The following is a 16,185-nucleotide window of genomic DNA, read 5'->3' on the forward strand; positions in this document are numbered from 1 at the left end:
CCAGTCTTTGAAAAGTTTTGTTTTGTGAAGTATTTAACTGAAATGTTATCTTTCAGATTCAGAAGAAAAGCCAGGTGGGAATGGTTGTTCTGAAAGTACTACTGGCACCCTAGAAGATGAAACTGTAGCAGTCAATGACACAGATAATGTTCATTCTAATGGAATTCCAGGGACTCCAATCTCCGTGTCATATACCCCATCACTGACTGATGACAGATTGTCAGTTTCGTCCAGTGACACTCAGGTGATGCCAAATAAAAGAATAGATTTACCCCTTTTTATAATCCCTTTCACAAAAATTGCTATTTTTTATTGATATTTTAGGATAATTATTGTTGATAATTATCTTTTTGTAGTTTAGAGTATCAACTTTAAATCAGTGCTAGAAATATAGATTTTCTGATTTCATAAATTCACTGTCATCCTGCCGACAACATGCGGTCTAGTTTTCTAATACACAAACCCATTCAGTTCTGCATTTAGAAATTCACAGTTGTCACAAATAAATCACTAATTAGTTGATATGTTATTAAAATTAACTGAGGAACTTCCAATTTTAAAAGACATTTGGAATTACTGTTTTGGCAATTTTGAGATTCGTCAGCTAACACTTTCGGATGCTTAGAGCAATGAGCTGTCCCAATGACTTCTTACAGATGGAGCATAGAATGAGTTCTTGAAACTGAATTTATGCATTGAAATAAAAAATCCGCTTACCTCTCTTTATCCTGTGTTACAATCCGGTTAGGGACTGCTAACATTTAAACTGAAATTTGAACACCTCATTTTAACCAATAGAACTGCACAACAAAATTTCACTTAAAATACAAATTTTATTGTATATAAAAGAATTAAACAAAACTTACTAATTAAAAAATATGATTTATAACTGTGTATGTTATGCACTCAGGTTTACTTCTTACTTCCCCCAAGAATTCATTTATAAGACAAATCAATCTTGAAGCCAATTACTTATGTAGAAACCACCCATAAGTGTGGCATTGTCCTCTGGAGAGTCCTCCTCAGCTCTGGCTATTCTAAGAGGTAAAACTTTCATTTACCATGTCTTCACTGTGGATGCCTGAGTCCCTTGTTCTGGTTACTTTCCAATACTTCCAAGCTAATCTGCCTGTTGCTTTCTTTGGCACAAGACTCTTTGAAGACTACTGTAGATTCTTCCACTAGTTTCAAACGAGACAATCTTCCATCTTCTATTCCCTCACAAAATTCAAACTGAGATCAAGCCTTGCCCGCATTCCACATGGTGAGTTACTCTGCTTACATTGCAGGTCTAACTAACTATCATTTACTTTGGCTATCTTCTCTCAGTGGACTGCAAACCACATGAGGCCCAAACTGCAACTAACTTTTCCTGTAAACGCCTAGATAAAATGAAACCAGAGAACCTTGCTAAGCTCCATCCATCTCCATAACAAGGTAGCTTGCTCTGGACTGTCTTCAAACAGACCTTGAGATTAATTATCCCTCATTTACAATTTCTTCTTTGATCATATGAGGTAAATGGGTTTTACAACCTTTCAGGATTTACTGAATTCTTTTAAACTAATTTAGTTCTAAATCCCAAAACAAAAATATCTCTTGGGGGACTGTACTTCTTTGCAAGCTATGCAAGCATCACATCTCCACCTCTTTTTAGCTAAGTAAGCCCACATGATGTTTTATAGCTCTATCTGTTCTGACTTTTAATAAACAAACCAGGGTCGCCTTTTGAACTGCCATTTATCTTAAAGCCCAGCATTTTAATCACCTTATCTTTCCAGCTGTTCGCTTCTTAAGGTAATGTAGCCCAAACCTTTTAAATGTAATAATCTCCAAGCTTGCTTTAATTGCACTTAACCCATCTTTACAGTTAAACTTGAATTCCTATAACTAAAAAAAATTTCCAAAACACATGATCCATGAATTAGATTTTCCCAACACTAGGAATAGCTAATGTATATTGTATGTTATAAATTATTAAAATAGATGAGTCAGAACGCTGCATCCAATTCAGTAACTTTTTATTGTCACAACCAGTTTAAGATTACTGACTTTGAATAGCATATAAGGCTACTCTACTTGTTGAAGGCTAGTGCTAGACATATTGGCTAAATGTTCCAGTCAGCAGCAGTGCCGCTATCTGTAAAGTTTTCTCCAAACTGATGATACTACCCTTTTTCAGCCGCATCTCCCAATCCCGGATGAAGCAGAAATAGGCAGCACAGCCTCTCTGGGGTAAGTCAGGCAAGTATAGGAGAGTTGGGGGTAGGAAAGGGCATGCCTCCTTTTTATGAGAGTAGCTGCCACATTCAGTTAAGTTTTTAAAGGTCTCAAGTCTTTTAATAGGTGAATGGCTGAATGAGTGAATGGGTGAGTGGATAGGTGAATAGGTGGGTGCCTGAGTCGGGGGAGTATTCAGGTCTGATCAGGGAGTGGTCTTGGAGGGCTTAGTCAGATGATGAGGATGTAATCGAGTGGTGGGGGGGTCGAGTGGGCAGTCAGGTGGTGGGGGGGGTGCAGTCAGGAAGTTGGGGGCATTGTTGGTGGGGAGATGGTTGGGAGGGGATGTTGCTCGGGTGGGAGTGTCTGGTCGGGGGGGTGGGGGGTGGGGTGGTTATTTGGGTGGCACAGGGATTAATTGGGTGGGGCCCAGTTGGTCTGAGGATGTGTAGTCAGTTGGTTGGGGGTGCAGTAGTTGAGTCAGGAGATGGCCAGGTCAGAGGGGTAGCTGGAGGCTTGTCAAGTCAGGTGGGGGTAACCGAGTGGTCTGGGATAGGCTGGTTAGTGGTTTTGGCTGGGGGGGTGGGGGTGACTGTGGGAATCATTCACGATGCTCAGCTGAGTTACTAGCTGTTAGACCAGTTATTAAGCAGTCTAACATTTCTAGAGTAAGTATGCAGGTAAGTCCCGCTTACCTGGCCCAAGTCTCCATCCTGAGCTCAGGACTAGAGACATTTGCGGAGAGTCCCGGGCAGCACAAATCAGCACATCTGAAGTTTAAACTTCCTTGGCAATTTCCACGTATGTGTGTGTCAAGACTTCTGCAGGGTCCTGAAGTACATCTCCCAATGTATGTCACATCTCTGACCATCTGGAGACTGTAAGATTTGGGTCGTTCTTTAGATGAAATAGAAAATTATAAACAAGCATTTGCAATAAATTCTGGTAACAGGAATTATATAGAATCTACAATATGGGAACTGGCCATTTGGTCCAGTGTTTATGCCCCACATGATCGTCGTCCTCCTCCTCCTCCTCATTCAAAAGACCTCTTCCCACTCTGCCTCCATAATCTCCCTAGTTCCTGTGCTTCATGTTCTGCATCAAGTCTCCCATACCATGTGCCAAATGTGCAACCATATCAAATGTTTCAACAAAACATCAGTATGTTTAATATTATTGGAGCTGAGAAAAATCCTTTAATTGCTACATACTTAAATGTATGCTTTGTTGGGAATGCTTTTGCATACTTGCCAATAAATATTGATTAATCTTAACAATACATTATTTTTAAACCAAGTTTACTATAGATGAAGTAAAACATTTATATGGAATTCACTGCATTTTCCATCCTGAATTTCCACTCTAGTTTGCTAGAGTGAAGGCACCCTGAGGTAGCAGCAACCACAGTATGATTGAATTTTACACCTAGTTTGAAAGGGAGAAGAGTAGGTCTAAAACTAGTATTTTAAACTTAAATAAGGGTAACTATGTGGGCATGAAAGCTGATCTAGCTGAAGTGAACTGGGATACTAGGCTAAGGATAGATCAATTGAAAAGCAGTAGTAGACATTTAAGGGGATATTTCATACAAACATATGAATTAGGAGCAGGAGTAGGCCACTCAACCTGCTCTGCCATTCAATAGTCTGAATGTATCCTCAGCCACACATTCCTGCCTACCCCCAAAAACTTTTCACCACCTTGTTAATCAAGAATTTATCTAGCTCTGCCTTAAAAAAATATACAAAGACTCTGCTTCCACTGCCTTATGAGGAAGAGAGTTCGAAAGACACTCAAAACCTCTGAGGAAAAAAAAAAAATTCTCCTCATCTGTCTTGAATCATTGACCCTTTATTTTTAAACCGGGAGCCGTAGTTCTAGATTCTCCCACAAGGGAAAACATCTCTCCACATCCACCCTGTCAAGACCACTCAGGATCTTAAAGGTTTCAATTAAGTTGCCTCTTACTCTTCTAAATTCCTGTGGATACAAGACAAAGCTGTCCAGCGTTTCCTCATAAGACAACCTGCCCATTCCTGGTATTAGTCTAGTAAACCTTCTCTGAATTGCTTCTAACGCTTATACATATTTCTTTAAATCAGGAGACCAGTACTGTACACAATACTCCAGATGTGGTCTCACCAATGCCCTGTACAACTGAAGCATCACCTCCCTACTTTTGTAATCAGTTCCCCTCACAATAAATTATAACATTCTATTAGCTTTCCTAATTACCTGCTATGCCTGCATACTAACCTTTTGTGATTCATGCACTGGGACACCGAGATCCCTCTGAATCTCAGAGCTCCTCGATCTCTTACCAATTACATAAAAAGCTTCTTTTTTATTCTTCCTGCCAAAATTAACAATTTCACATTTGCCCACATTATACTCCATTTGCCAGATCTTTGCCCACTCACTTAACCTATCTATGTCACTTTGTAGCCTCCTTACATCCTCTTCACAATTTACTTTCCTATCTATCTTTGTGTCATCAACAAATTTAGCAACCATTCCTTTGGTACCTTCATCCAATCATTTATATAAACTGTAAAAAGTTGAGGCCCCAGCACTGATCCCTGTGGCGCACCGTTCGTCACATCCTGCCAACCAGAAAAAGACCCATTTATGCCTACTTTCTGCTTCCTGTTAGCCAGCCAATCTTCTATCCATGTCAATATGTAACCCCCTACACTATGAGCTTTTATTTTCTGCAATAACCTTTGATGTGGTACTTTATCAAATGCCTTCTGGAAATCTATGTATCCACAGCACATTTGACTTCTTCAAAGAACTCCAATAAATTGGTTAAATATGATTTCCCTTTTACAACACCATGTTGACTCTGCCTAATTGCCTTGAATTTTTCTAAATGCCCTGCTATAACATCTTGAATAATATTCAGAATAAGTATATTCCTGCTAAAAAGAAAAATTCTAAGGGGAGGATCCACCATCCATGGTTAACTAAAGAAGTTAAGGAAAGCATCAAACTTAAGGAAAAAGCATATAACTATGCAAAGATGAGTGGCAGGTCAGATGATTGTTCAGAATATGAAGATTGGCAGAGAATGACTAAAAGGTTAATCAGGAGAAAGAAATTAGAATATGAGAGGAAGCTAGCTAGAAACGTAAAAACGGATAGCAAGAGTTTCTACAGATACTTAAAAAGGAAAAGAGTAAGTAAAGTGACAGCTGGCCCTCTAGAGAGTGAGAATCGGCAGTTAATAGTAGATAATAAGGAAATGTCGTATGAAATGAACAAATAATTTGCTTCTGCCTTCACTTTAGAGGATACAAGAAACATTCCGGTAATAGTAAATCAGAAGGTGGAAGGAAGAGGGGAACTTAGTGAAATTACAATTGCTAGGGAAGCAATACTGAGCAAACTGATGGAACTGCAGGCTGACAAATCTGCAGGTCTTGATGAAGTTCATGCTAGGGTCTTAAAAGAGGTGGCTAATGAAGTAGCAGATGCATTGGTGTTAATTTTCCAAAATTCCCTAGGTTCTGGAAAGGTTCCATCAGACTAGAAAGTAGCAAATATAACCCCTCGATTCAAAACAGGAAACTATAGGCCAGTTAGCTTGACGTCTGATGTGGGGAAGGTGTTAGAATCGATCATTAACAAGGTTATAGCTGGGCACTCGGAGAAACTCATGGTAATCGGGAAGAATAAGCATGGATTTGTGAAAAGAAAATCATGTTTAATCAATTTATTGGAGTTCTTTGAAGGAGTGACATATGCTGTGGATAAAGGGGAGCCTGTAGATGTGCTGTACTTGGATTTCCAGAAGGTATTTGATAAGGTGCCACATCAAAGGCTATTGCAGAAAATAAAAGCTCAGAGTGTATGAGGTAACATGTTAGCATCGACAGAAGATTGGTTGGCTGTCAGGAAACAGAGAGCATGCGTAAATTGATCTTTGCCTGATTGATAGGATGTGACGAGTGGAGTCCGGCAGGGGTTACAATTTTGATCAATGACTTAGATGAGGGGAGTGAAGGCATGGTAGCTAAATTTGCACATGACACAAAGATAGGTCGGAAAGTCTGTTGTGAAGAGGATGTAAGGTGGTTGCAGAAGGATATAGATAGGTTGAGCGAGTGAGCAAAAATCTGGTAGATAGAGCATAATGTGAAGTTGTTCACTTTGGCAGGAACAATAAAAAAGCAGAGTATTATTTAAAAGGAGAACGACTGCAAAATTCCGAGGTGCAGAGGGAAATAAGTGTTCTAGTGCGTGAGTCACAAAAAATTAGTAGGTACAGCAAGTAATTAAGAAGGCTAATGGAACGCCATCCTTTATTACGAGAAGAATTGAACATAAAAGCAAGGAGGTTAACTACATTGATACCTGGAATGAGAGGGTTATCTTATGAAGAAAAGTTAGACAGACTGGGCTTGTTTCCACTGGAGTTTAGAAGAGTGAGGGGTGACTTCCCGGAATCACAGAATTGTTGCTGTGTGAAAATGTTTTTCTCACATCGCATTTGCTTCTTTTGCAAATCACTTTAAATCTGTACCCTCGTTCTCGATCCTTTTATGAGTGGTAACCGTTTCCCCCTATCTACTCTGCCCAGCCCCGTCTCATGATTTTGAACAACTCTATCAAATCTCCTCTTAACCTTCTCTCTACATGGGGAACAATCCCAGCTTCTCCAATCTACCTTCATAACTGAAGTTTCTCATAACTGGAACCATTTTTGTAAACCTCTTCTGCTTTATTAGCTGGTTGATTGAATGAAGTATGTAAGATCCTGAATGGCATTGACAAGGTGGATGTGGAAAAGATGTTTTCTCTTGTGGGTGAGTCCAGAACTAGGGGCACTGTTTTAAAATAGGGGTTGCCCTTTCAGAATGGAAATGAGGAGAAATTTTTTCTGAGGGTTGTGTGACTTTGGAACTCTATGCCTCAGAAGGAGGTGGAGGTGGGGCCATTGAATATTTTTACGGCGGAGGTAGATGGATTCTTGTTAGGCAGGGGAATCAAAGGCTATTGGGGGTTAGATAGGAATGTGGAATTCAAAATGCACACAGATCAGCCATGATCTTATTGAACGGTGGAGCAGGCTCGAAGGGCCGAATGGCCTATTTCTGCTCCTGTTTCGTATGTATGTACCTGTCCCTGTGTTATGGGGCAAGAGCAAATTACAAGAATTGCCTCTTGGGCCTGCCCTGCCATATGATCATGCTGATCTGATCTTGGGCTCAACTCCACTTTCCTGCCTGTTTCCCAGAATTCTTGGCTCTCCTATAGTTCAAAATCTGTCTATCTCAGTCTTGAATGTATTCAGTGCTTCAGCCTCCACAGCACCCTAGAGCAGAGAATTCCAAACCTTAACAACGCCCGTGTGAAGGAATTTCCCCTTATTTCAGTCTTACACATGTGATACTTTATTCTGAAACTATGCCTCATGGTTCTAGAATTCCCCACAAATAGAAACATTATCTCAGCATCTACCCTTTCAAACCCCCTCAGAATCTCATATGTTCCAATAAGATCACTTCTCATTCCTCTAAACTCTAATAAGCATTTGTCCAACCTGCTCAACCCTTCCTCATATGCAACCCCTTCATCCCAGGAATGAACCTGGTGAACCTTCTCTGATTTGACTCCAATATATTGTTATGATCTCAGTAAAGACTGATAACTTGTAAATCGAAATTTGAATTCCCAGTTATTAACTGAAAAGACCATGTAACAAGTTTTCACATTTTAAAAGGAAAAATCTTTATTAACAAAAGAAAAAGCACAAGCACTATTAACTTAACACTATATCTCGTCAGTATGAACAGAACTCTCCCCATTCTACTTTTAATTTCAACCAAGAGCTCTTTTCTTACATTACAGTTTCTTGAGTGTTGATTAAAATTTCATGGAACCAAACCAATCTGTGCCTTGGCTCCCAAGGATTTACTGGGTTTTTTTTCTCCCTTTTCCTGGTTATCTTCCGAGGTGAGGGGTTTCTTGGGGATTCTCCCACTAACATCTGGATAGGTGAATCCTCCAGCTGTATTTCAATACCTCACTAATTTGAATTTTCCCAGCCTGAACATGGACCTTACTTGTATTTTTGCATAGTGGCTCCAAATCAGAAACACCCTTGATTCCTGATGGTTCTCTGCTCTTTGTCCTGGCTGATGGCAGATTTCTTTCTGCCTTCTCCAACATACTGTATTGGTCAGTATGTGCTCTGGGCACTAACTGACTATTTCAGCTGAGATATATTAAAACAAAAACTTTTCCAACCCCCACAGCCCATCTGCATGCAACATGACACACGTGGCCTGTTCCCAGAGAGAAATGCAAATCAGTTATCTTTTAACTTTAAACCTGTCCTTTGATCTGAAAAGTATATGGATACTTTAAAATGTTCCTTTGCTTACCATGGGCCTTCAAACCTTTCTTTGAGGAAGTAAATGAGTAACTTGAGCCCTCCAATTTACACCTTAGCTTATTACCTTCTCCTGAGATGCCTACGGACAGCCCATCTCGAGCACTATTGAGAGGGACCACTGTTATCCTGGATGTGAATACCTTTCACTTCCATCCCAGGAACACAATAGGACTTCCTCTTGCAACTTCAGGTCTATCTGATAAGCTATACACACCAAGTTTTTTTTCATTGATCCCAAATTTAAAATCACAGTTTCCCAAACCAGAATAATAACTTATAAACCAAAAGTTTATGCTTTTGTTTTATGATCCCAGCTGATGTTTACACTGGACAACTCAGATCCCAGGGTGAAACCTGGCTTGATAGATTCTCATTTTTTTTTTAGAAACTGGAGGAGGAAAGTTATTGAACAAATTCACAGGAGTTTGCTGATGAACTTTAACACAATGAATAAAGCATTTATTAAAACAAGAAAAATGAACTATATTACACCAGACAAAAAAAAAGTTGGAAAGATCTCAATACAAACACAAGATGATTCAATTTCCCAATATTCCTTTATCCAGCAATATCTTTACAGACACACAAACCAGTGATGAGTTACAACTAGCTTGACACATAGGCTTCTTGCTTGGGATTGACACATATGCAAACAGTTTTCTTCCGGTGAATTCTTGAACATTCACTTAACACCCAAATCGTGTATCTCCCCGAGACACCCAAAACTAACTGCATTTTAATCTCACTGTTTCAGTAGCAACACCGCTAAACTGTTTATGTTACTTAGTCCTATAACTGACTGTTCAGTTAACTACTGTCCCAGTAGCCTTGTAATTTTTCCTTTCAGAGAGATAAGAAACCTTGTCTTTGCTCTCTGACACACACTGACTGAACTGTCTCTCAGATCTTGTGTTTCTCTGTGTTTATGTAGCTTGGCCACTGTCATGAAGCAACAGTAAGGCTTTTCTACTTTGATTTTGAGTCCCTGAACCCTCAACCCACCTATTCAACCTTAAGGGGTTGTAAAATCTCATTAAAAATTGACTGACCTTTCAGCCACAAGTCCATCCAGACTTCGAGGCACCAAGACTCACAAACCTAACCTACATGAAATTGAAACCACTCTGCCTTCCTTAACACACAAATATGCAGATATATACATGAATTTATATATACACATACATATATAAATTCAACTTAAAAAATATACATTGTTCATCACAATTTGCAACAATATCCCCCTTTAAATAAGGAGACCAAAACTTTACACAGTACTCCAGATGTGCTCCCACCATTGCCTTGTTATTTTGCTGTTTTATTCTTCCCGCCAAAGTTTTTCCCACATTGTACAGTCCGTCTTCGCTTAAAGTTGTAGTTGCATTCCTGAAACGTGCAACTTTAAGTGAAACAACTTTAAGTGAGTTGTATGTATAAGCTGTAGTTAGGTTCTGTAGGACCTTTCTCATCAGAAAAGAAACTTGAAAACATTATACCCTGTAAGTTGAAATACTTTACATTGCTATATTCCTATATTGGTAAATGAAATAACTTTCAAAATAAAATAAATTTAAACATGTAAAATAAATATGGTAACTTTCTACTTACTTCCTGCTTGCTGCTGATTCTGCTTGCCACCGACCTTACTTCCTGAACCTCGCACTTGCCACAGATCTGCTCCTTAACCCACCCTTTCACTGCTGATCCTCTGGGCTCGCAGCCTCTCCTGCTCTCTAACCCACCCTCTCATTGCAGACCATTTGGGCTTGCGGCTTGTCCCGCTCCCTAACCCTCCCTCTTGCTGCCAACCCTCCAAGCTCATGGTCTCAACCACTCCCTGATGACCCTTCCTCTAGCTGATCCTTCCCCTTGCTGAACCTCCCTCTCTCTCACTCCTGTTTGCCGTTTCCGTTTCCTGAACCCTCGCTGTGAACAAGGGCTCTGCAGATGAGCAACGGGAGAGGCAGGTGGAGCAGCTTCTGCACCTTTATAATTGCTTTTATTTAAGTACAAGACACTGGTTTCAGACCCAGGTTTCTCACTCTAAAACTGAATATGAAGTTCTGTCATGCTATAATCACTTCACTCTTTCATGATGGTTTTCTGGAGCAATATGCTGTGGAACCAACTAGGGACAAAATCATTTTAGATCTAGTGTTGCACAGTGAGGCAAGGTTAATTAGTAATGTCGTAATAAAAGATCCACTGAGAAATAGTGATCATAATACAATTGAATTCCACATTAAGCTTGAAAGTGACATACTTCAATAGCAAACACGAATCCTAAACTTAAACAAGGCGAGTTACATTAGAATGATGTGGGAGCTGGCTAAGTTATTGGGTAAATTAGCCAAAAAGCATGGAAGTAACTAAACAGTGGTAAACATTTAAAGAAACAATTTCAAATTTTCAATAAAAATGCATTTCCATTGAAAACAAAAACTCAGGAAGAAAGATCCATCTGCGGCTTGCTCAGGAGGTTAAAGAAAGAATTAGATTAAAAGAAGTAGCTTATACTGTTGCATAGAATAGTAGTAAATTTGAGGATTGGGAGTGATTTAGAAACCAGCAAAGTGCCACCAAAACATTGATAAAAAGGAAAAGAATAGAATATGAAAGTAATCTTGCCAGGAATATAAAAGACCGATTGTAAGTACTTTTACAAGGCAAGAGGGACTGCGAGGTTCTTGAGCAAATTGGTATAGGGAGCGACAAGGTATTGGAGGTGTTGGCATGCTTAAAAGTGGACAAATCTCCAGGTCCAGATGATTTGTGTCCCAGATTGCTGAAGGAGGAGATCGCAGGGACTTTGACCCAAATTTTTAATTCCTCTCCGGCCACGGGGAAGGTGCTAGAGGTCTGGAGAACAGCTAATGTGATTCCGCTATTTAAGAAGGGTTGTAGAAATAAGCCAGGGAACTACTGGCCAGTGAGTCTCACGTCAGTGGTAGGGAAACTATTGGGGAAAATTCTGAAGGAGAGAATCTATCTCCACTTGGAGTGGCAAGGTTTGATAAGGGTTAGTCAGCATGGCTTTGTCAGAGGGAGGTCATGCTTAACAAATTTGTTTGAATTTTTTGAGGAGGTGACCAGGTGTGTAGATGAGGGTAGTGCAGTTGATGTAGTTTATATGGATTTCAGCAAAGCCTTTGACAAGGTCCCACATGGGAGACTTATAAAGAAGGCAAAGGCACATGGGATACAAGGTAATTTGATATGGTGGATTCAAAATTGGCTTAGTTGTAGGAGACAGAGGGTGATGACAGAGGCTGCTTTAGTGACTGGAAACCCGCGTCCATTGGCGTACCACAGGGATCTGCGCTGGGTCCCCTATTATTTGTCATTTATATAAACAACATTGATGACTTTGTGGGGGGTAGGCTTCGTAAGTTTGCAGATGACACAAAGGTTGGCCAGCTGGTTGAGTGTCTTAGGTTTCAGGAAGATATCGACGGGATGATCAAATGGGCAGATAAGTGGCAGATGGAATTTAACACTGAAAAGTATGAGGTGATACACATTGGAAAGAGTAATTTGACAAGGAAGTATTCAATGAACGGCATGACACTAGGAAGTTCTGAGGAACCAAAGGACCTTGGCGTGTGTGTCCATAGATCTCTGAAGGCAGAGGGGCATGTTAGTGGGGTGGTGAAAAAGGCATATGGGACACTTGCCTTTATCAATCGAGGCATGGATTACAAAAGTAGGGAGGTCATGTTGCAGTTGTATAGATCCTTGGTGAGGCCACAGCTGGAGTACTGTGTGCAGTTCTGGTTGCCACGTTATAGGGAGCATGTGATTATACTGGAGGGGCACAGAGGAGATTCACCAGGATGTTGCTTGGGATGAAACATTTAAGTTTTGAAGAGAGGTTGGATAGACTTGGGTTGTTTTAATTGGAGCAGAGAAGACTGGGGGCGGCCTGATCGAGGTGTACAAGATTATGAGGGGCATGGACAGGGTGGATAGGGATCAGCTGTTCCCCTTAGTTGACGGGTCAGTCATGAGGGGACACAAGTTCAAGGTGAGGGGCAGGTGATTTAGGGGGGGATGTGAGGAAAAACGTTTTTACCCAGAGAGTGATGGCGGTCTGGAATGTGCTGCCTGGGAGAGTGGTGGAGGGAGGTTGCCTCACATCCTTTAAAAAGTACCTGGATGAGCACATGGCACACCATAACATTCAAGGCTATGGGCCAAGTGCTGGTAAATAGGATTAGGTAGGTAGGTCAGGTGTTTCTCATGTGTCGGTGCAGAGTCAATGGGCTGAAGGGCCTCTTCTGCACTGTGTGATTCTGTGATCACGAAAAGAAAGAGAATAGCTAGAGTCTTAGAAGTAGAGAGAGCAGAATTTATCATCGGGAATGAGGAAATGGCAGAAACATTGAACAAATATCTTGTGTCTGCCTGCACAGTAATAGACGCAAATTACATACCTGAAAGAGAGCGTAATCCAGGGGCGAACAAGAGTGAGGAAATTAAGGTAATTAATATCAGCAAAGAAAAACTTCAGGGGCTCAAAGCCGACAAATCCCCAGGACCTGATGGCATACATCCTAGGGGTCTAAAAGATAACTGCAGAGATCTTGATTTTCCAAAGTTCCTTAGATTCTGGAATGGTCCCAGCAGTTTGGAAGTTAGCAAATGTAACACTGCTATTCAAGAAAGGAGGGAGAGAGAAAACTGGCAACTTGGAGGCCAGTTAGCCTGAAATCAGACATTGGGAAAGTGTTATTAAGGAAGTCTTAACAATGCACTTAGAAAAGCATAGTGTGATCAGATAAACTCAACTTGGTTTTATGAAAGGGATATCCTGCTTGACAAATTTATTAGTTTTTGAAGGTGTAACTAATAATGTGGAACCAGGAAATATGGTATGCTCTGATTTCCAAAGGCATTCGATAAGGTGCCACACAAATGGTTAATACACAAGATAAGAGTTCATGGAGTTGGGGGTGATATATTAGCATGCATAAAGGATTGGTTGATGGACAGGGTACTGAGAGTAAGGATAAATGGGGTATTTTCAAGTTAGTGCCGCAAGGATCAGTGCTGAAGCTTCAGCTATTCCCAATCTATACTGATGACTTGGACAAAGAGACAGAAAGTAAACTAGCTAAGTTTGCTGACAAAACAAAGTAAAGTGAGAATACAAACTGTGAGGCAGACAAGTAGAGGCTGCAAAGAGATATAGACAAGTTAAGTGAGTGGACAACAAGGTGGCAGATGGAGTGGAATGTGGGGAAGTGTGATGTTATTCACTTAGGTCGTAAGAATAGAGGCCAGAATTTTTCATTCGTCGGGCAGGCACGCGCCCTACCGGAACAAGCGTAAAATGACGCGCGATGACAGTTGGGCGAGTGTCCTGATGTCATCGTGCACCGCGATATTTTGGTTGGCGGGCTGTCGTGGGAGTCAGCAGCGCGCCTGCCGACAATTAACAGGACTATTAAGGCCATTAAAGTACCAATTAAATGAAATTTTCGCTGCCCATCCAACCTTTCAGTTGGAGGGTAGGCAAAAAGGCCTATCACATGAGTGGGGACATGTTTTTCAACATTTTAAAAGTCTTTATTTTTCATTTTTTAAATCATCAGCAGCCTGAGGCAGCTCTGTGCCTCAGGGAGTTTTTCCTGCGCCTGCATGCGCGAACTTACATGCTTGCCCTCTTTCCCCCCCGACACAGGCAGTGCTGCAGCACGCATTTCACGTTGGGTGGGCTTTAATTGGCCTGCTAGCATGAAATCGCAGTCGCGGCCCGATTGCAGGCGGCGAGTGGCTTCCCGGCTGCTCCCACTCACCCCTGTCAAGCACACCTGATGAGGGCAAAATCCTGGCCCGAAAAACAATGTGTTTAAAAGGTGTGAAACTTGTAAATGTTGATGCTCAGAGAGACTTGGGTGCACTCTTAGAAGGAACACAAAAAGTTAGCATGCAGGTACAGCAAGCAATCAGGAAAGCAAATTACCTGTTGATCTTTATTGCAAGGGCATTTGAGTACACAAATAAAGAAGTCTTGCTAGAATTGTATGGGGCTTTGGTGAGACCACACCTGTAATACTGTGTACAATTTTAGTCTCCATATTTGAGGAAGAATACACTTGCATTGGAGACAGAACAGCGAAGGTTCACTGGATTGGTCCCTCAGAGGAGAGGATTGTTCTATGATGAGATGCTGAGTTAATTAGGTCCATATTTTCTAGAGTTTAGAAGAATGAGAGGTGATCTCATTGAAACATACAAGATTCTGAAGTGGCTTGGCAGGTTAGATATTGAGACAATGTTTCTCCTGGCTGGGCAATCTAGGACAAGGGGGCACCATTTCAGGATAAGGGGCCGATCATTTAGAACTGAGATGAGGTGAAATTTCTTCACTCAAAGGATTGTGAATCTCTGGAATCCTCTACCCTAGAGGGTTATGGATGTGCCATCATTTAAGGATGAGATGGGCAGATTTTTGATCTCTCCAAATCAAGAGATATAGGGAGCAGACAGGAAAGTGGATTTAAAGCTCAAGATCAACTATGATCATATTGATTGGTGGAACAGCTCTGATGGCCTGTATGGTCCTCTCTACTCTTATTTCTTATGTTCTTCCCTAGAGGATCCTTTACTATGAGATCTTTAATTAATCCTGTCTCATTACACATTACTAGATCTAAAATAGCTTGATCCCTGGTTGGTTCCAGATTTGGTATTTTCAGAAACCATCCTGAATGTACTCTGTGAACTCAGCCTCAAGGGTACCTTTGCCAATTTGATTTGTCCAATCTGTAAATAGATTAAAATTGTCCATGATTATTGCAGTGCCTTTCTTACAAACCTCCATTATATCTTGATTTATATTCTGTTCTACAGTATAGCTACCATTAGGTCTATGGACTAGATCCACCAGTGCCGCCTTTACCTTGCTATTTCTCATCTCCATCCAAGCTGATTGTACATCTTGATCTTCTAAGCCAAGATCAATTCTCACTATTGTAACAATATATTTTGTTAACAGAGCTACTCCACCTCCTTTTCCTTTCTTCCTCTCTTTCCAAAATGTCAAGTACCCCTGGATATTCAGTTCCTTGCCTTGGTTGCCTTGCAGTCACGTTGCAAATGACTCTCAGATCATACTCACTTATTTCAATATGTACCATCAATTCATATATCTTGCTATAAATGTTGCATTGGAGCCTTTAATTTTGCCTTTTTATCATTTTACCCTATCCTGACCCGATTTGCAGCTGCACCCTTAAGTTTCTGCACTCTGTCCCTTCCAACCACGCTCTTGTTATCATTACCCATATCACTACCCTGCACTACTGCCTCATAATTTCTCTTCAACTAAATTTCCCCTCAGTTGAACCTCACCCCCTGCCACAATTTTGTTTAAAACCCCATCTACTTCTCTATTTTTTCATTCGCCAGCCCACTGATCCCAAGTGAAGGCCACCCAATCGAATAGCTCCTTTTTTCCCCAGTACTCTTGATAATGCCCCATGAATTGAAACCCTTTTCTCCAACACCAAACTTTTGAGTCATGCATTCAACACTCTGATCTTACTTGACCCTATCCCACT

The 16,185-nt window shown here is 40.8% G+C and overlaps 1 protein-coding gene across 5 annotated transcripts in view; it reads left to right on the forward strand.

The window, feature by feature from the left end:
* The window catches only part of arfgef1 (ADP-ribosylation factor guanine nucleotide-exchange factor 1 (brefeldin A-inhibited)), a 312,411-nt gene that overhangs the window by 130,576 nt on the left and 165,650 nt on the right, over positions 1-16,185 (forward strand). For all 5 annotated transcript variants that reach the window (XM_041189760.1, XM_041189763.1, XM_041189762.1 and 2 more), the window contains one exon: positions 57-244. In XM_041189760.1, the coding sequence (XP_041045694.1) occupies positions 57-244 (188 nt within the window). The remainder of the gene's footprint in view (positions 1-56; positions 245-16,185) is intronic.

Source organism: Carcharodon carcharias, chromosome 6 (assembly GCF_017639515.1).
Source record: "Carcharodon carcharias isolate sCarCar2 chromosome 6, sCarCar2.pri, whole genome shotgun sequence".
NCBI lineage: Eukaryota > Metazoa > Chordata > Chondrichthyes > Lamniformes > Lamnidae > Carcharodon > Carcharodon carcharias.